The sequence below is a fragment of the Diceros bicornis genome, chromosome 24 (genome assembly GCF_020826845.1).
Source record: "Diceros bicornis minor isolate mBicDic1 chromosome 24, mDicBic1.mat.cur, whole genome shotgun sequence".
Taxonomy (NCBI): Eukaryota; Metazoa; Chordata; class Mammalia; order Perissodactyla; family Rhinocerotidae; genus Diceros; species Diceros bicornis.
In genome coordinates this window covers 16,060,075-16,081,886 of record NC_080763.1, presented here as the reverse complement: position 1 = coordinate 16,081,886, position 21,812 = coordinate 16,060,075, and the positions used below count along the sequence as shown (strand labels likewise).

At 38.4% G+C, this 21,812-nt stretch overlaps 1 protein-coding gene across 1 annotated transcript; it reads right to left on the bottom strand.

The window, feature by feature from the left end:
• Positions 1–1,214: 1,214 nt before the first annotated feature.
• On the bottom strand, positions 1,215–21,388 carry EIF2S1 (eukaryotic translation initiation factor 2 subunit alpha). Its single transcript, XM_058567160.1, has 8 exons — positions 21,239–21,388; positions 16,945–17,186; positions 12,274–12,353; positions 9,580–9,731; positions 5,514–5,620; positions 3,955–4,052; positions 2,824–2,967; positions 1,215–1,757 (listed from the first exon to the last, which is right to left on the bottom strand). The coding sequence occupies exons 2-8, from the start codon at positions 17,183–17,185 to the stop codon at positions 1,632–1,634; spliced, it is 948 nt and encodes a 315-aa protein (XP_058423143.1). The 5' UTR covers position 17,186; positions 21,239–21,388; the 3' UTR covers positions 1,215–1,631.
• Between the last annotated feature and the right edge of the window lie 424 nt (positions 21,389–21,812).

Below are 21,812 nucleotides of genomic sequence, written 5' to 3'. Positions count from 1 at the left end.
TGGAGGCCACCAGTATTTCTCAATAGTTATGGCTTTTGAAGTATAAAAAATTTCAGTAAAAATTCAATTTCCCTGCCTACAGCAAACATTTAAGAATCACCTGTTATATTCTGATGACATTCTTGATGCTGCAAGCTTTATAGACTTGTTTTTTGACTCCTCAAAAAGACAATGGTGAAAATTATGTGCCAGTTTTGAGCACATCTGGACTCGCCTCTAAATATTCCCAGTGTAGCATGCCAGCTAGCAATCATGGCTCCCTTGTGGAAATGGCCATATGAAGTTAGACTTCTGCATTTAAAAAGCTAGTAGTCTGCTAAATTAAAGGGACAAACCTTCACAAATGGCCCAAACTGTCTCATCAATACACTCCTCTTTTTCAGTCCCTTTAATTTTGAGTTTAGTCCTAGATTGACCAGGATGGGTTAGGTTTAATTTTCTAAGTATTTAAATAACTATTCTTAGGAATAATTAATATATCTAGTACTTCAAGTATCTTAAGAGATTCAATCTATGAAGCAGACCAAAGTAACTCAAGACTTTCTACACTCTGGCTACTGAAGCAGTTAACTTCAAACCATGTGTTATCTATGAAATTTATTCACCTTTATATTTATTATTTATTTACCTTTAAATCTATATACCTTTAAAATAATTAGTTTGTAAAGATAAAAATAATGGCAACATGTAGAAATATTGTTCTAATTGTGTTCAAACACATCCCTATTCTATTATAAAGAGAACTGAAGTTCTAAGTGGCACCTAGTGAATATTTTAATTGAAAACAAAAAAATCAAAAGCTGGGCGATGATACTCAAAATAACTAAATTAAAGCAGCAGCATTTAAGAAAAAAACATACTTTACCACCCTGAATTACAAACTCAAGGCAAGCAGCTCAGTACACCACCGAGGACCAGTGTGATAAATTCTCCCTCATACCACATGTTGTCATCAGTCTCAAATAGGTAAAAGGCACACAACCAATGTAACTCTTTAATTGCATTTTAAGGCTTTTTTCCCCTCAGAGTCAGCTTTCACTGTGTTAAAGATAAAATTATTTCTTCTAAACCCTCCTTTTGAAAGGATCTGCTGTATATATCTTTTGGTCACCTGTCCTTATATTTCTACATCTAGACTAAAATGAAGATGATAGAATTAGGGTCTTAGTATTCATAATGCTTTTAACTGGTGATAAGAAGGAAGAAGCCTATAGTTAAATATCCCAGAAATTTATTTAATGTTTGCTTGATACATTTTATATAGAAAGGTTGGGACTATTTGCTTTGGGCGCCCCTGGCAAATCTCATGGAGGCACTGAACTACAAAGGGGTGCCAATCTGGAGACATCAGAAATGGAAATCACAAGCCCAATTTATAACTGTTCTTAGCTTAAAGATTTGTCTCTAGTGAAATCAGGCCACTCCCTTAAAAATGTGTTGGAGCTACTGTGTGAAAACAGCTGACATTTAGGAGGGCATTTCACGTTTTGGTCTGTTGGAACATTTAAATACTTGGAAATAAAAAATATTCAGCTTTGAAGTTTTCAATACTGGAAAACTTTCAAGTCTAGGGTTTTCAGCCAAGAAGGGCTGCTTTGTGTTCCTTAAACTGGACTCTGTTTCCCACAAAGTTAATCTTCAGCTTTGGCTTCCATTTCTTCTGCATCATCATCTCCATCCACTTCTGCATTTTCTCTCTCAAGCCTCTCCAGCTGCCTCGCAAGTTCAGTCTCATCCGTGTCTGTGACCACTTTGGGCTGCGGAAGCAGAGGCATAATTTCAAAGTGAAGTAGTTAAATGGTTCACAAATTCAATTTCAATACTATTACTGCCTGGTATTTTAACTCTTAAACACTTTTCTTTCTAACAACTCTGCTTTTGAGTGCTGACATATCAGTGATAAATTCCATTAGATAAGTAATGGAAGAAATTTATGAGAACAAGACAATACAGGAAAAAGAAATATGTGTGTATTAAAATGCAATACTCTTTCCTTTTTTTGCGGGGCGGTGGGGGGGAGAGAAGATTAGCCCTGAGCTAACATCCGTTGTCAATTCTCCTCTTTTTGCTGAGGAAGACTGGCCCTGGGCTAACATCCATGCCCACCTTCCTCCACTTTATATGAGATGCCACCACAGCATGGCTTGACAAGCGGTGCATTGGTCCATGCCCAGGATCCGAACCTGGGAACCCCGGGCTGCCGAAGTGGAGTGCGTCAACTTAACGGCTATGCCACTGGGCTGGTCCCCTATCTCCTGTCATTTTTATAAGCTAAAACTGAAAATATATAAAAATAATCTCAGTGGCTATATCTTTCAAACCCACAAAAAGATGTCCTGTAAAAATGCCTCTTCTGGGTTCAAAATAAATTACTTACTATTCCTTTCCACAGAAAGATCATCATATACACACACCCATATGTATGAAAATTAGGTTTCATTCTTGTTGAGATGAGGAAAATACAGGAGACTACTCTTGTTTCTAATTCTGAGATCAAATTTTAAGCATTCCATATTAAATTCTGACACTAACTCATCACTCATTTTCATTGCCTATTTTTTTTCCCCTGGAGGGGTAAAGAACCTAACACCATCAGTGACCATAGTCTTGAATAACCATCCCACGATAGTTCTTATTTATGTATAAAAAGCCCTTTTTGGAATCCTCTGAGTCAATGATTATTTTACGCTTACCAGAGTTATAATCCTAAATGTATCTCATGTTTTAAAAGGCAGTCATTAGGTATTTTAGAATGCAAATCATTCAGATGACATAAATTTCTTAAAAACTTTAAAAACAAGGCAAAACCAGTATTCATCTCACCTCCATTTGAACATTGAAGACACCCCTCTTTTCCTCAATCTTTTCTTTAATAACAGCCATAGCTTGATTGAGGACAGAGAGACCTTCTGTTCTCTCCAGGGTTGTTGTAGTCATCACATACCGAGGAGGAGCTATTAGATTAATCTAAGGAAGAAGACAAAAATTCAGTATGAGACACACAACTTTTAGGATGTTCGAGAACTGTTTTGTTAATCTGCTGCCTTAACAAGTCACCCCAAAACTTAACTCCCAATTTCTGTAGATCAACAATTTGGGGTGGTTTTTTTAATGTAGCAAAAGCTAACTGATATAGTGATCTAATGCAGTAGTACAAACAGTCTACTGCAGGGGCTGGCCCGGTGGCGTAGCAGTTAAGTGTGTGCGCTCCACTGCTGGTGGACTGGGTTTGGATCCCGGGTGCACACTGATGCACCGCTTGTCAAGCCATGCTGTGGGGGCGTCCCATATAAAGTAGAGGAAGATGGGCATGGATGTTAGCCCAGAGCCAGTCTTCCTCAGCAAAAAGAGGAGGATTGGCAGATGTTAGCTGAGGGCTTATCTTCCTCACAAAAAAAATAAAATAAATAAATATTAACAGTCCACTGCAATCCTGAACATGAAGAATTTTGACTTCTGGGTATCTTCCATGGAAAAACTAACTATAGCAATCACCAGCATAATGGGTAATTTGTCTCTAAAACACAAAAACTCCTATTTGGTTCTAAACTAAACTGATAGAAGAAATTCTTCTAAGAAATTCTGAATGACAACCATCTTGTTAATTTTATCGCTAATTAAAGATTCAGACCAAAACTCCTAAAAGTTGTGTGTGACTATGAGAGAATATGTTGCCCTTTTCAAGATTCTATGAGCATTATGGGCATAGTAACTCTTTATTGTAAAGGAGGTTTAGCATAGCTAGCCCTCTGGCACTAAATACCAACAGGAATCCCTCTTCACTGTGACAGTAGCGGTAACTACAACTAAAAGCCTACACATGCTCATAAACACCCCCTAGAAATACCAACAAAAACCACTTTTCATAACACTTGTTAAGAAACATGACCATAAAAAAAATCTGATTTGCTTGAGGTGGATAATTAGCAGGGAGGGAGAAAACTGACTACTTACCTTGATGGGCATGGTTTCTGTAGAACAATTCAAACCTGCTCTCAGGGCTTCTTTTACGGCATCAATGCCTTCATAACCATAACAAGCCACTTCAATATCTAAAATTATACAAATTCAAATGCTTATACCAAAAAATGCAAAAAAATATTTAAAGGCTTAAAAGAAATCAGAAATACGGCAGGTACACTAGTATTCAAATACTTATGAAAGCTTTCATCATTCTTTCAATTAGAAACTAATCCCAGCTATTAACTTTCATAATTAAAAATATCTGAATATGCAGTGAAATTGTATCTCCTCATCCTCATCAAGCCCGAGTGATAAAACTATAAATGACAGAGACAATTAACACACACTATGAATTCGTGGCTATGCCTGGGTTAAATTCATGATTCCAACCTCTCTGTGCTTCAGTTCCTTATTTATAAGATGGAGAGAAGGGGTGTTATGAAGACTGAATGAAACAATAATTGCAAATTGTTTAACAGTTTAGAAATTACATACCCTTCAACCCAGTAGTTCTACGTTTAGGAATTTGCCTTACAGAACACTTGCATAAATGGGTAAGTGTGTATGTATAATGGTGTTAATTTGCAGTTTTTTTTGAAATAATGAAAAAATTGGTACAACCTAAGTGTTCTTCAAGAGGGGACTGGTTTATGTTAAGGTTTATCATTGTGTGGACTATTACCTAGACATTTTAAAGAACAAAAGATACCTATGTTCTACATGGAAGGGCAGCCATGACACACCAAGTGGAAAAATCTAGTTGGAGAAAATTTTGCATAGCATTATCCCATCTCTGTAAGAAAAAAAAAAGTTTATATCTGAATGTAAACAGCAGACATTCCTATACAGCATATGTGTATAGGAAAAATGTCTGAAATATGGCAAACTATTAACAGCTGTTAATCCAGAGACATGGGAGGATATTACTGTACTGTTAGAATATTTTCAAGTATCTACTAAAACAAAATAAATCCCCTCATTTAAAAAAAAAGGCTAACTTAAGGTTAGCTAACTCATGACAGTTTTCACTTGTGTCAATATACACATTTCATGATGATTCAGTAGAAGCAAACATAATTTCTTAAACTTTTCCTGTTATCAAAAACAAACATTTAGAAAAATTTATAGGGGCCAGCCCCGTGGCTTAGCAGCTAAGTGCGCGCGCTCCACTACTAGCGGATCCCGGGCGCGCAGCGACGCACTGCTTCTCCGGCCATGCTGAGGCGGCGTCCCACATACAGCAACTAGCAGGGTGTGCAACTATGACATACAACTATCTACTGGGGCTTTGGGAGAAAAAGGGAAAAAAAAGGAGGATTGGCAATAGATGTTAGCTCAGGGCCAGTCTTCCTCAGCAAAAAGAGGAGGATTAGCACGGATGTTAGCTCAGGGCTGATCTTCCTCACAAAAAAAAAACAACAACAACAACAAAAGATCTAGAAAAATGTATAGATGTTGATGTGGCAACATACTCTTTGGTAAGGCACACTATTTAACAGCTTTTTGGTACATGCAAAATATTTTAAACATTATTTAAAAAAATCATTTACCTGCTCGAATTTTGACAGCCTGTGGGGTCAAACGCCTATTAATATTGTTAATGAGTACTTCCCGTTCATCTTCATTCAAATCTAAACTGTCCAAAATAGAGGGATCTCTGATAAAAACAACAAAAGGTCAAGGTTACTCTACTGATAATTGCAATACCAAACACAATACAGAATAATGTTTAAAAGCACAGGCTTTAATATCAGAATCAGAGTTCAAATCTTAGCTTTACACTTAAGTAACTATGTGTCTTGGGCCTTTCCAAAGACCTCTTTCTAAATTTGTAAAATGAGGATGAAAACAGTACATCTCATAGGATTGTGGTATTAAATGAGATAATGCAAGTAAAGCACTTAGCAGTCTATGACAAATAGAAAACACCCAAGTGACTATTATTAAAACAAAAATTTTAGAAATCTGGTTAAAGTAAGCAATTTAAAATATCTCCTAATACAACAGACATCCCACTATAATATATGAAACATTTCCATGTAATTAGCAGTCTCCACTTCAAGGACCTTAAAAATTAGCTTCGAAAGAACAAAATCCTGGGGGCCAGCCCAGTGGTGCAACCGGTTAGGTGCGCACGCTCTGCTGCGGTGGCCCGGGATTTGCCAGTTCGGATCCCGGGCGCGCACCGACGCACCACTTGTCAAGCCATGCTGTGGTGGCGTCCCATATAAAGTAGAGGAAGAGGGGCATGGATGTTAGCCCAGGGCCCGTTTTCCTCAGCAAAAAAAGAGGAGGATTGGCAGATGTTAGCTCAGGGCCAATCTTCCTCACACACACACATAAAAAAAATAAAATTAAATTAAAAAATTAAAAAATAAAATAAAGAACAAAATCATGGAGAAACATTTAAAACTAAAATTGCATCCCTGGGAGTGAGGAGAGAAAGGTATTACTTTCAGTTACTGGGACGAGGAAGGGCTTTATGGATAAAGTGGCATTTCACCTGACTCTAAGTGCCACAAGACAGGCACTAGGGTCTTAGTCACTGGTATGTTTGCTGAATGGATGAAAGAATGAATACATACATACATACATAAATAAATGAAATAATGACTAAGAATAGTAGGACTTTAATAAGCAAAGGTAGAACTGTCATAAGAAAGTTATGATGTATTAAAACACGAATGGCATAAGCAAGCATCAGGCTTCAAAAGCACAAGTTAAGGAAGGAAAGACAAAAAAATTGGGGTGGAGGCAACTTTCATTCAATGAGTCCTGCCTACAAAGCAACAAGAAGACAAACCAACAGAAAATGGGCAAATGAGATGAACAGATGTTTCACAGAAGAAATATAATCAATAAACATAAGAAAGTTCTTATCTTCACCAACAACCAACAACAACCAACAGAATGCAAACCAAAATAAGATACTATTGTACATCCATCAGTTTGGCAAAAGGAAAGAAAATCTGAGATATACACCAAATGTTAGTGAGGATGAAGAGAAACAGGAATGCTGCTAGAGGGAATATAACTTGTAGAACCAATTTGGAGAGTATTCTGGCAAAACTGAGTAAATTTAAAGATACATATAATCAATCCTATGACCCAACAATGCTATTCGTAGGTATATACCTTAGAAACTCACAAACGCGTACACACAGAGACTACATATCGATATTTATCATAGCACTGTTTGAAAAATAGGGGGAAAAATGGGAGGCAAGAATTACCTAAACATCTCTTAATAGAGGAACAAATAAATAAAGCATATTCTCACAATGAAACACTACATAGGAATTAATATGAAGTAGGCATACATCTATTAATTTGGAGAAATCCTGTTCAACGACAGCCTTATGAGTAAAAATTCAAGGTACAAAGATACAATGATAGAATAAATTTTAAATACATGAAATGCTTTTATATATATCTACTTTATGGATACATATATGTAGTAAAACCATAAAAACATAAATGCTTATGATACACACTAATTTCAGAATAGTGGTTACCACTGATGAGTGAGGGGAATGGGCTGGGAGTGGTAAAATACTGTTTCCAACTATCTCAGAAATTTTATTTCTTAATTAAAAGAAAAAAAATATGAAGTATACGTGGCAAAGTATTAGCGTTACTTAAATTTGGACAGTCGCTGTATGGCTGATGAAGCAAGTTAAGGGAAAGGGAATAATACATGCCAAGGCTGAGTGGTAACAGAGGGGGTGCTGGAGATGGAAGCTAGGAGAGGTAAGCTGGGACTGGATGATGATGGCAAGCTAAAAAATGTACTGACTGAGGAGTGCAGGACTGAAGTCAGGGAGGATAGAAATACAAAGTAGTACTTGATGGTTAACAGCATAAACTCTGGATGGAGTCAGAACGCCTAGGTTTGAATTCTGGCTCTACCACTTGCTATGCAAACTTGGACAAATCATTTAATCTCTGCCTTAGTTTTCTCATCTATAAGATAAGAATTAATAGCATTTATACTATAGGTTGTTCAAAGAATTATGTAAATGTCAGCTACTATAATTATCATTATTATTCTCACCTTTCCCACAACATGATATAAAAAAAAAAAAGTCACATGAGAGGTAAACTGGAAGGGATTTGGAGAACCAAATGAGTCTGCTTGCTGGAGGCTCTAATGGGCCCAGGTCCCACTCAACCATTCTGAGGGCTGAGGGGACCAATATCCCACGGCAGCACAAGGCTTGGGAGAGTAACCTCACTGCAGTAGTGAGGCTGCTTATGGAGCATTAACACTTAGGAAGGAGTGGAAGGTGCAGCAGTAGAGACAGTAACAGAGAACTGAAGAAATCTGGCTGTTAAAAGGAGAGGACACTGTGCCTGCTACAGGAGAGAGTAGAGGGAAGGTTGAGAAGTTTGTTTTTTTTGTATAAATGGGAGAAATCAGAGTATTATTTTTAAGCTGATGGAGCAAAACAATAAGGGAAAGGCTGAAGACTCAAGAGAAGGAATAATGGATGGAGAGAGATCCCTGAGCAAAAGCTGGGCCCAGGTGGTAAGATTATTTTGAGAGCAGGAAGGATACAAACTCCAGTGTGACAGGAGGTAATGACAGGTGGGATGGAGATAAGTTTGCTGCGATAGTGGAAGGAAGTAGAGGAGATTCTGTGCAATGGCTTCTATTTTCTTTATAAAATAGGTAGTGAGCACACCAGCTGAAAGTGAGGAAAAAGGGGTGGAGTGGGTATCTGGGGAAGAGTGTGGGAAAGCTCTAAAACAGCCACTCTAAGAATGGGAAGAAGAACTGACCAGGAGCAGAGAGAATGTGGGGCAGCAGTGAAGGCCCAGCTGAGGTTAGAGGCCATGAATATGCAGTGGCACCAACCTGCAAGACTATGGTTTTTCCTAGCAGCACCCAGCAGTCTACAAGTGCAGAGAAGGCAGGAACATCGATCCAAGCTGGATGTAACAGAAGGAAAAACAGGGCAAGAGCTCATGATATTGGCAAGAAAGTTGCTGAAATGATGGGCCATGGTGTACCTATGCTGAATAAGAAAGAGAAGGCATGAAAGAGTGAAAAAACAGGGAGAAAAAAAAGGTTTGGAATCCGAGCCTGACATAAGAATTAAGAAGACACAGAGTAGGACCAACTATGTGGGAGCTGGAAGGACTGGAAGCTGTGGTAAAAGAACAGAATGTGTGAATTAAATGTTCTGGAGGCAGAGCGAATCCTGGTGATAGTCAGACCAGGGTGAGGCCATATGGAAGACTGGCTAAAGTGGGTGGGCTGAAGGTCTAAGGAACTGAGGTATAGAAAACAAGAGATTACGGTTTTAAATGAGACATCTATTTGTCCTGAAGTCACCTAAGACAATAACAAAACCAGGAGAGGAAAATATGTAAGGGAGTAGTGTGAGATGAAAACAAATGGTTTATGTACCTATGGTATACAAAATTACATAGGCTTGGCTATATAGGATTGGCCCCACATTATGAGCCTTTTACACAGAAATATTTTAACCTAAATTTGGCAAGGACTTAATACAAAGATGTTGTACTATTAAATGTCAGGCTCTCAACCTGTGTGCTAGACCCAGCAGCTGTGATATCAAGGTAGAAGCAGAGCCAAGAAGGTGTTCTTACGAGACTGCATGCTTAAATGCATCATAGGCACCATATCCGGGTCTCTTGTACTTGTCATCAAAGACCCAGGCAGTCCTTTGGAACAGGCTTTCCAGCTGTTCGTCCTTGGTGTACTCTAACACCTCAGCAACATGACGAAGAATGCTGTAAACCTAGACACAAAAGGAAGAGCTCAACAACTCAAAGGGAAGAGGTCTATAAAAAAACTAGATTTTTTTTTCTTTGCTGAGGAAGATTCGCCCTGAGCTAACATCTGTGCCAATCTTCCTCTATTTTGTATGTGGGTGGCCACCACAACATGGCTGACAAGTGGTGTAGATCCATGCCCAGGTTCCTAACCCACAAACCCGGGCCGCCGAAGTGGAGCACGCCAAGCTTAACCACTATGCCATGGGGCTGGCCCAAAAAACTAGATATTTTTACATTTCAGTAGACAGCATATAAAAACAAACCTTTGGTTAATTTGATCACAATAATTCCTTAACAATAAAAGATCGCCACACAACAAATACTTTCTCCATATAGAAATATTTGCTGTCCCATAATTAACTCAAGTGGGTATAACAAGTAGAAACAGTAGAGAATTTAGCATCCCAAGACCCAGATCAGGTCAACTCTGGGACAAATTAACCTCTGAATTTCTTTCCTCATCTGGAAAAGGGAGATACTAGTATCGCTCCTTTTTATTGCAGAGAGCTCTTACATAGATCAAATATATACAAATACACACTATAAATGGAAAATATTATACAAATGTATTATACAAATGTAAGCTATTATTACTACTACTCCATAGGAAAGCATAGTACCAGGATTGAGATTTTAGTATTTCTTTTGGTCTGTTATCATTTAACAGTTATCCTTCAATTCTAATCACCTCCTACCCACTGCTGCCAAACTTTTTCTAATCTCCTAAAAATAAAAGGGCTTAACGAAGAGAAAGAGTGTAAGAAAGGAGGTTTTCATGTTAATTACACATGAAAATTACCTGAGGAAAACTACTAACATTGGCTACTTCATTCTACCATCTTATCAGGATGAGAAGATCTACTAACATACCTATTTTACAATATTCTAGGAAGACAAGACAAAATGGAAGTTTCCTAGAGCAGTGCTTCTCAAATTTGGATTCTCAAACTTGGTGGGACTTGAGATCCTGCATTTTTAATAAGCAGTCAGGTGATGCAAATGCTAGTGGTCCAGAGACTACATTCTGAGTGGCAAGGTCCTAGAGTTTATTGAAATGGGATTTTACTGACAGTGTTTTCAAATGTGCAAACCACACTGCAGTAATAGCAAACACATCAATGAAACAAAGGGAAAGATTTGGGTAATGGTCTGATGGCTTTTATATTTTTATTCTCTCTCTTACTGGGGTTAAGAAAAATTTTAAAAATCTTCCCTTCATTTAAACATTGTTTTCTTGGCATTTTATCTTGAGGACAGAAACACACATGGCAGAAGACAACAAAAGACACAAGAGAAGGGCAAAGAAAACAGAAACAACAGAAATAGTGCCATTAAGAACCAAGGATGGGGGCCAGACCAGTGGCGCAAGCGGTTAAGTGCACGTGCTCCGCTGCGGCGGCCTGAAGTTCGCCGGTTCGAATCCCGGGCACGCACCGACGCACCGCTTGTCAAGCCATGCTGTGACGGCGTCCCATATAAAGTAGAGGAAGACGGGCATGGATGTTAGCCCAGGGCAAGTCTTCCTCAGCAAAAAAAGAGGAGGATTGGCAGATGTTAGCTCAGGGCCAATCTTCCTCACCAAAAAAAAAAAAAAAAAAAAGAACTGAGGATCCAGGGAATGAAGGATAATCTAAAAAGGACCAGAGAACAGAAAAATACACACAGAAGATGAAGAATGAAGAAATGGCTTTTCTTGCTTTATCAGTGCTTACTGTGGATAAGTAGGAAATTACAGCAAAAATAATAAGAAAAGGAAAAAGAAATAACCCCAACAAACTAGGGGAAAAAACCCCCAAACTAGTAACTGGCCCCTGCCTTGCTTTCCTAGATTCACAGACATTTTATAAACCCTTGCTCACTCTTAACATACAACAGTTGGTTGTCTCTGTGACCTTTATCCCAGAACAGGATTGAAAGTCAAGAACTACATGTTTTTTGTTTTTTTTTGTTTTTTTTATAATTTTATTTATTTATTTTTCCCCCAAAGCCCCAGTAGACAGCTGTATGTCACAGCTGCACATCCTTCCAGTTGCTGTACGTGGGACACAACCTCAGCATGGCCGGAGAAGTGGTGCGTCGGTGCGCGCCTGGGATCCGAACCCAGGCCGCCAGTAGCGGAGCGCGCGCACTTAACCGCTAAGCCACGGGGCCGGCCCATGAACTACATGTTAACTACATGTTATGACAAGCCAAATCAGCTGAAATCACCCATAGTTAATTTAACCTAAAACAGCTTAAAAACACTAACGTCCAGTACTGATTTGAGAATATCAGATCATAAGCAATGCTTTAAGATAGTAACACCACGAGACAAAAACACTGTAGTCATATTCTTTTGAAATTAAGTCTTCAAATTATTTTTCTACGTAACACATAACTGGAAACAGAAATACAGAGTTACAGTAAATATGTTTTGTTTTTAATTTTTCTGCCAGGAACATCACATGCTGATTGTTTATTAAACCCATCAAATAGTGGATTAATTTGAGTCAAAAATCAACTTACAGTTTTGGATTTGGTGAACTTATCTTCACATTTGATTGCTTCCTCTGGAGAAACTCTTCTTTTTGACAAATCAATATACCCTGTATGAGAAAATTTTGAAAAAAATTATCTCTGTCCAGGTGTCAGCATACCACTGTGACAAATTTTCACAACCAGATTGTTTGGTTGGCATACCTACACCTAGTCCCCACTAAAATCATATCAACAAAACACTGCATAAGAAGTATAAGAGATTTTTGTTCTCAGAAATGCATTTTTATTATCATGTCATTTTATACTCCCTATTACCTTCGTGGGGGGAACTAATAATTTTCAATTATCCAAATGAAAGCTAACCAAAAGATTCTGTATTTGTCTGTTTGGCATCCATTCATCACAGGGTCAATTGTATTAACTATATTTTCTGTATTCGTGATGCTCTGACATTTGTGGTCTGGCTGACTGGGCAGAGACTCCCCCTCCCAGGGCTAGCCAATTCTTAGAGATGGCAAAGGGCTCACCAGGAGCAGCCTTTCACTTGCAAACTAAGCAATCCAGAGCCCACACCCTCTACCATCTCCTAATCAAAATCTCACATACCAAACGACTATTCCCCTTGCCCTTAATCAACCCAGCGGCAGGCACCAGACAACTCGGGACAGCTCTGATGCACCAAGGCCTGCCAAAACTATTCCAACTAGCCAACCCTAAACTGTTTACCCTGACCTGCCTTGCCTCTCCTGTGGAAACTTTAATAAAGGCTCTGGCCTAGGCATTCCCCTCACTCCTTCCACCTTCTGACCAAAACTGGTGCTTCCTCATGTGGCCCTGCATCACTTGGCATGTCCCCATCTCTTGGGAAACTTAAGTAATAAAAATCTTTCAATGGCATTGGCCTCTCCATGTTGTTAGTCACCTCCCTAAATTAAAATCTCCTGGGTACAAAACAAGACAAGCAGTTAAATGTATTTTAAAGAATTTAATATGAAAAAAATGGTGTTTTACATTTACCTATATCTTTTCCATTTCAGGCATCACATCTCTTTGCCCTGAACAATTTCCTTTACCATTTCTTATAATGCAGGTCTATTTGGTAATAACACCTCTTAGTTTTTATTTACCTGAAAAATGTCTTCATTTTGGTCTTCATTGTTGAATATTTTCTTTACATACAGAATTCTGGTTTGACAATTTTTTTCTTTCAGCACTTTAAAAATGTCATTCAATGCTCTGACCTCCATTATTTCCAATAAGAATGCCAGAGTAATTTATATTACTGTTCCTCTGTAAATAATGTGTCATTTGCCTCTAGCTACTTTCAAGATTTTCTCTTTATCTCTGTTTTTCAATAACTTGATGTGCCTAAATGTGGTCTTATTAATATTTATTCTGTTTGAGGTTTGCTAAGCTTCTCCAATTTGTAAATTTATGTTTTTTCAGCAAATATGGGAAACTTTTGGCTATGATTTATTCAAATATATTTTCTGCCCTTTATCTTTCTCCTCTTATTTTGGAATAGAGCCTTTGATACTCAATAGGTTGCTCTTTCCCCCCGCGTTCTTCAAATTGGTTCCTTTGTAATGAACGATCTTCAAGTTTCACTCAGCCTTCTGTCATCTTTCATCTATTAGCTCATCCAGTGAATTTTTTAGATATTACACATTTCATTTCTAGAATTTATTTTTAGTTGTGAGAGTCTCTAATTTCTTTACTGGGATTTCATTTTGTTCATTCATTACAAGCATTTTTTCATAATATCCTTGAGCAGTTATAACATCTGCTTTAAAATCCTTATCTGCAAATTCCAACATCCGGGTCATCTCAAGGTCAGTCTCCACTGCTTACTTTTTCTCTTCTGTATGGGTCATATTTTCCTGTTTCTTTGAATGGTTAGCAATTTTGGATTGTATCCTGCATATTTTGTTTTTTTGTTTTGTTTTGTTTTTGTTGGTTTTTTAAATTTTTTCCCCCCCAAAGCCCCAGTATGTCATAGATGCACATCCTTCTAGTTGCTGTATGTGGGACGCGGCCACAGCATGGCCAGAAAAGCCGTGCGTTGGTGCGCGCCCGGGATCCGAACCCGGGCCGCTGCTGCGGAGCGCGCGCACTCAACCGCTAAGCCACCAGGCCGGCCCCTATCCTGCATATTTTGAATGATATGTGGCAGAGACTCTGAATTCCTTTATGTTCCTCTAAGGATACTGATTTTTTGTTTTAGCAGGCAGTTAAACTTCTTTGGATTTAAGCTCTGTCTCCCCAGGTGGAAAGCAACCGAAATCTGTTTCGATTTTTATGATGTTGGGCTGCTTGCAGTCCACTCTGTATATTAGTAGTTCATGGGTCAGTCAGAGATTTGAGCAGAATTTATACATAAACTTAGGGGCTCTCCCTCTGTGTCTCTCCCTTCCCTAATCTCTATCAATACTTTCCAGCTGCTGTGGTTTTCCAGAACTCTCATCTCTGGTTCTTAAGCCATTAAGACTGCAGGTTTCCACTAGAATTTTAGCTGCCCTGCTTGAAGCTACCTATAGCATGTGCTCAGACAAAAAGCTGTAAAATTTATCTAGTGCAGTTCCTTTCTTCCAAGTGTCGACTTGCCTTCAGTTTTGGCTGCTTTTGGTTGTTCCCATTGTCTTCAGGAGGTTTTTTTTACGTTTGTTCAGGGTTTATAGCTATTGTGTTGAAAAGTTTGTCCAACAGGACCTAATCTTCTAGTATCAAAAATGCAGAAATGGATCCCCTCTATAGGATCTTCTATACTTTGTTTTTTTTCTTATCGTGCTCTGGAGATTTTTCCATATCAAAATATTCAGATATCACTCTCTGTAAAATTGCATGGATGCGTCATGATTTATTTAACCACGATTTTGACTTTTGTTTACTGTTTTTACTTAATACTGTACAAACAATGCTGTTATGGAAATATTTTACATGTATCTATTATACTTACGCAAGTATACCTTTTCATTTTTTCTGATTGCAGTTGAAAATATATGTGATTCCTTCTTGTGTATATATTTTATATAATAGAAAATACAGGGTAAGACACCATTCTAGGTCCTCCTAGGACAGTAATATGAAGACTTACACAAGTTTAAATAATAGTTTCAGTCTTCAAGCAGTTTAACAATGGGGGGGCTACAAGTAAGCCATATCTAAAACATTTAGAATAATCAATGTGCTAAATGGTAGTCACTACTAAGGGATAACATAAGATGTCTCCAAAGTTTATCATCTAAGATTATAATCAGAAAAAAATAAAATGTCAGTTATGTATAAAATTAATCACTTACAGAAGTATCAATTAACTAGATAGCTGAGGAGATTCAGAGAGACAAGTTCAATCAGGGTGACTGATTGGTCTTTTAAGCATGATGGTAACTGCTTACCTAAACTAACACCCAATAAATTACAGTGAGATGATTGAAACCAATGATCTTAACTATAATATGCCAGTTGAACCCAAAACTTAACGGTATTGTTCACTGTGTTTAGAAAAAAATGTGTTAACAAACATGAAGATTTACACAGAACCCAAAAATAAGGTACCCAACAAGTAAAAAATACTCATTCAGCACTGTCTGAAAGATCCCACAGCATCTGGGGGGGTCACAGACATTCTGATTACGAGAGAGACATATAATAATGGGTTTTGGTTGAACAATTAAATTGGGTGAATTTTATGTTATATAAATTATACTTTTTTTTTAAAACCACCAAATTGTGTTTTATTTTTTATTTTTTAATTTTTATTTATTTATTTATTCCCCCAAAGCCCCAGTACATAGTTGTATGTCATAGCTGCACATCCTTCTTAGTTGCTGTGTGTGGGACACGGCCTCAGCATGGCCGGAGAAGCAGTGTGTCAGTGCGCACCCGGGATCCAAACCTGGGCTGCCAGCAGCGGAGCTCGCGCACTTAACCGCTAAGCCACAGGGCCGCCCCTAAATTATACTTTAATAAAGCTATTTAAAAAAAATATTGAGTTTTGGGTATGTGTTTGCAGTATATTGCTTTTTCAAAGCTTATATAAAATATTTCTAAAATCCATTTACCTTTGCCCCATTTCCACACTCATCCAATAATCTAATTACTAATTTAGCTTTAAATCAATAAAAAGGCATCTGACAAATATGAATGAACTAGTACTCTAGTTTATTTATCTGTGTCTTCTGAGTTTGGCAACAAGAAGTCAATGATCAAGATCCTGATAATCTCAGGCCAGCCCCCTGGCTTAGCGGTTAAGTGCGCGTGCTCTGCTGCTGGCGGCCTGGGGTTCGGATCCCGGGCGTGCACTGACGCACCGCTTCTCCGGCCATGCTGAGGCTGCGTCCCACATGCAGCAACTAGAAGGATGTGCAGCTATGACATACAACTATCTACTGGGGCTTTGGGGGAAAAATAAAAATAAAATAAAATAAAATCTGATAATCTCTGGGAATAAAATTCAAGTTATCTGACTCACAAAAACCAGCCCTAGGATGTACTAATTAAACCACTACTAACTTAAGAGGTCTTATTTAGATGACTAATTGGCATCCTTCTCTATCAACTTTGTATGTAAAAGAGTTTAAGCATAAAAGGAGGTGTTTTGTTCTTTTTTTTACTGCAGTAGGCAATTTATAAAAAATATATTTTAAAATAAACCATTTTAAATCTGAAATTTGTATTTTAGATATTTATCTCACTTACCTTTTTCTTTGTCCACTCTAATAACAACCACACATTCATTTCTGCCAATTCGGATGAGTTTGTTTATAGAACGGATACGCCTTCTGGACAACTCACTAAGAAGAATCATGCCTTCGATATTGTTGTATTCCAGCAAGCTGACGTAAGCCCCCATTTCAGCAATGGACCTTACGTTCACCATCACTACATCTTCCACCTCAGGAAATTTGTGTTGATAAAATCTACAACTTAGACCCGGCATTCTGCAATTTAAACAAAAGAATCAAGTAAGTGTTCAGTTAAGGTCAAAATAAAGAAATGTCAGTCAATTTTCCACATCTTGCCAGTGGAAGAAGTTACTAGTCTTCTTATCTCTTTAAACTTCTTATGTGATACCAGAAAACAGATGGACGTTCAGGAACCAAGCTTTAATTTTTACTTTGCTCCAAATTTTTGTAAGGCTTGGATGATTCTCTGTCATCAGTTTCAGAGGTATCATAAAAAATAATGACCATCTATAATGTACTCTGAGACCTAAGGATTAAAGGTAGACCTCAAGAGTAAAATACTATTTTAACACTACCATTTTAAGAAATAACAAATGATGGGAAGCATCATTGCTATTATAAACCTATCAGCCAAAAACTAAATCTACTCTTTCTCCAAGTCAGCTACGATTGTATATGCTACCGTCCACTGCATAAAGGGAAGAATCTTCTGACTACTTAATTCCTAACTTTAACCATATATCAAATGATATACCCTATCATTTATCATAGCCAAAATTATAATATCACATGTCAAGACAAAAAATAAAAATTTATTAATCACCAAAGATATTAAACTAAAATGTATCCTCCTCTCCAAATATTTTCCTCTTAAAACAAACTCCAATTTAATTCATCATTACCATATAATTTCCAGCTTCTACTTTTCCCATTACTCTCAAATAGTCTTCTCTTTTGTTGAACAGGTATACCCAATCTTGAGAATAGCTTTATAGATCTGCATTCTGTAAAGTTTAAGTTTCTCTTAACTTCCAAGCATTAAATATATTTAAAACTATGCCCTTTGATCCACCCAGCCTACTTTCAGCATCATTCCTTTTATGACCCATAAGCCTGAAATCATAACACGAGTAGATGGATATTTTTAAAAGGAAGCTCTCAAATTAATCATAGTTGATGATTTTCATGTTTTTCTGCTAAACTTAATCAATTTACTGTTGTCAAAGCTCAGAAGATAGGCAGTAATAGGGCCTAAAGACCTATGAAACATTTGTGAAAACTCATTTACTAACTTATTTTTTTAATTGGGAAATAAGGCTGCCATTACTTGATCTTAAGACAGAACATCCACAACCAGCTCATAGAACACCAGAGTTCTGCTGCAGTGCAGTTTGAGAACGGCTAACTAGACCTACATGTATGTTCCCAGTGGCTTTCCATTGATTTATACATCTTTCTAGTACCTACAGGGTTGGATATGATCTGGCCACTGCCCATCTCCCTCAGGTACCACTTCCCCTCCTAGTTCTCTTCATTTTATAGATGGAGCAACTGAGGCACAGGTTAAGCAACTTGTTCTGTCATATACTGCTAACAAGTGATAGTCAGCATTTGAATCTATGAAGTCTGGATCCATAGTCTGTCCTCTTATTCATCAGGCTATATTTTCTCTCAATATTATTGATAAATATATTACAATTAGAAACATCTTAAAAAGCAACATTAATATATATATTTAGTGCTGGAGCATATATCACAGATTAGTGCAAACTTCTGGTATTAATCTAGCCTGTTTAACACAAAATAAAGAAGCATATTAATAATAGTGGCAGAGATGTATTTCTCTTGTAGCTTGACAACACAGGGATTTAGCAAATAAAGGGAAGTAGACATTCAATGGCCAGAATTACCCACCAAGAAACAGCTGAGCTGGCTGTTCCATTCAAAAAAAAAGAAAAAACAGGGCTTTTTTTTTGGACAACTGTTGTCAAATATTTGTGTGTAAAGCACTAAAATTTGAAAGCGACAAAAGTTTCAAACTGGGTATCAAAATAGATGATATCATGGAAATGTGTGAAACAGTTTTAAAAGATTTAACAGGTACTAACCATGTTTACTTACCAAGTTTCTTCAAATAGTAAAGCTGATAATTTGGGGGAAGAAATGCTTAATTTGATGGTTGAAGACCATAGGCAATAGTGTAAAAGAATCCTGAAGGGAGATAGGAATGCTTCTGCTTTAGGAGGTACAAGTCTCTTTGCAACATACAGGGTAAATAAGGGAATACTGCTGACGGTATGTTACTCACAATAAAGACAGAAAGTAGCTAAGGACAAAAAGAATCCATTTCACAAAGAACCTGCATATTGGTTGATACAGTTTGAACATTATCTCCTTATTTCTGCTAATAATAACACTAACTTTTAAAAAGTCAGTCAGGAAAATCGAAGCCACACACCAGATGTCTATCAATCTTTATATAATTTTCAAAGCACTCTGACTTCTTTTATTTGGCCCTCAATAAGCCCTCAAGTCAGGCAAGTAGCACAGTGAACTTCGGGAATAGCTCTAGAGGTGGGTTCCAGTCCTTGCTCTCCTACTTACTGGCTGTGGTTGCTTGGAACTGTATTCCCACTGAACTTTAGTTTCTAGTTTGTGCCATATACCTCACAGATTTGTGGAGAGTATCAAATGAAACAAAATATATGTAAAAACATTTTGAAAAGTGTAATGTGCTATACAAATATAAGATATTAAAAGGCAAAGGAGGTGTTATTTCCATTTTGTAACAATTTATTAAACAATTATTTTTGCAGTATCTACTATACACTAAGCACTACTGATACAACAATTACAACTCTTACCTAAAGAATTGAAGTATAGAGTGGGAAACAAACTAGGAAGCAAATAATTGCAATATAAGGTACCATGAAACAAGCCCTGTGAAGCAATCAATTAACAGGGAACCAAAGAAAAGACATATTAAATGACTTCCTCAAGGACAGAGGCTTAATAAGTACTAGAACAGGAGCTAAAACCAAGTCTTTTGACATTAAATCCAGAGTGTCTTTAACCCACAAAGCCTCAATGTTACAGTACTACAACATGGTAGGTGTTCTTTGGTAAAGAATATCCATCTGTCAAAACATACTAACTGAACTTCAAGCTAATTTCAAATACCCTGCACTGTCAGTGATTTTGCCAGGGAAACGGTGGCTAGGACTCCTTGCTTAAACCAGTGCATGGTCAGCTCACCATAATGGACACAGGAAGTCTACATTCCTTTCCAAAGGAAAGTGTTTTAAGTGATAGAGAAAACGCTTGTGCTAATTCTAATTCAGCTTTAGCACTTACCAGTTACACTCTCTGAACGCTACCTTTCAGTCAGGAGTGCTACACAAAGTTTTTGATCTATTTCATTGTAGTTGAAAGAGAAAGCACCCATCTCTACAAACATTATTGTGCTTCTTTTTAAGGTCTTTTGACAATCAGTAACTGTCATTTGGCATCAGATGAACTGAGAATAGGCAGTAAAGCTCTATATAAATAATTCTCCGACTGTTGAAAAACACACAGTTACAGATTTCTCCCCTCGAATAACATTCAGTCGGGGGGGGGGGGGGGAAACCCAGACTTCTCTGCTACACCTTTTTTTCCAAGAAACAATGTTTCTTATTTAATGAAAATTAAAGTAGCCTAAATTTGGGGGATAATAAAAGGGACCTCAAGCTAAATACATATTTAAACCTAAAATTCTCTTATCTTATGTTTTTAGTTACGCTTAACTCTAAGACCACAGCGTGTAATTCTACAACTCTATTCTCATCGGGGCTGAAACACGGCAAACCGATACTAAGAGTAATAGACTCTTCAATAGTTATGTTTCAGTTTCAACTCAAAGAGTGACTCATTCTACAGAAATGCACAACTCGAGAGATAAGGTAATATGAGCTTCAATTGTTAAAATTGAAGGGGCGAGGTGTGACACCGCTCTCCGGGGCCGCCCCACCTCAACCATCCTTGCTATAAGCACACTGAAGAAGCTGTACAGCCACCTGGCCCACTTTCCTTCACGAGATCCCTCCGCTTGTACAATGACACCACGGCAACGGGCGAAGACCGCCACGGAGCCGGCGAGGAGGCCCACGCACAGCCGGCGGGTGGCGGCCGAAGTGTCCAGACACTTCCCGCGCAGGGACGGGAAAGGGAAGGAGTGTTAGCCCGGGGCCTACCCTCTCTCGACCACCCCTGTCACCGGACACAACCAAAGTGAGTTCTTGGAGACACCGATCCCGGGGACTAGTCACCTGAGGTATGTGTGTGATTCCCGCACTGGGGTCCCGCGCCACGCTCTTTAATCGGAGAGATCAGACTTGATCCACCCGCAGCGACCGCCGATCCTCAGCGTGCGCTTCTCTCAACCCCACCGCGCATGCGGAACCACCTCGCAGCACGCGTGCGCCGAGAGAACACCGGCCCCTCTTCGTCACTGACCATAGAGTCCAGGTCCTCCGAGAACGAGGAAGAAGGTGGGTCATAAGAGGACCTGAAAAGTACGTTTTCTCGTTGTCTTTAGTTTTCACTAAGTAACCTTCAAGGCGCGGGGAAGAAGCACATTCTGATTCCTTGTCCCTGACGAATGTATCCTCTTTCAAAGTTTCAGTCAACCATGAGGTGGCGCTGTGACCAGACACGAAAAGTGGAGGCAGAGAAGGAGTGTACTCCTCTCTCCTGTTCTTTCGCCCCGCGCGTGCAGAGTCTTGCGCAGCCGCCTGGGAGCTGAAGGGGGAGGGGCTAGAAGGCGAACCGGAATTGAGAGGCGGTTCCGTGGTGCGCGCGCCTCAACATCCGGGCATCGCCTTCCTCCTTCCCCTCCCCTCC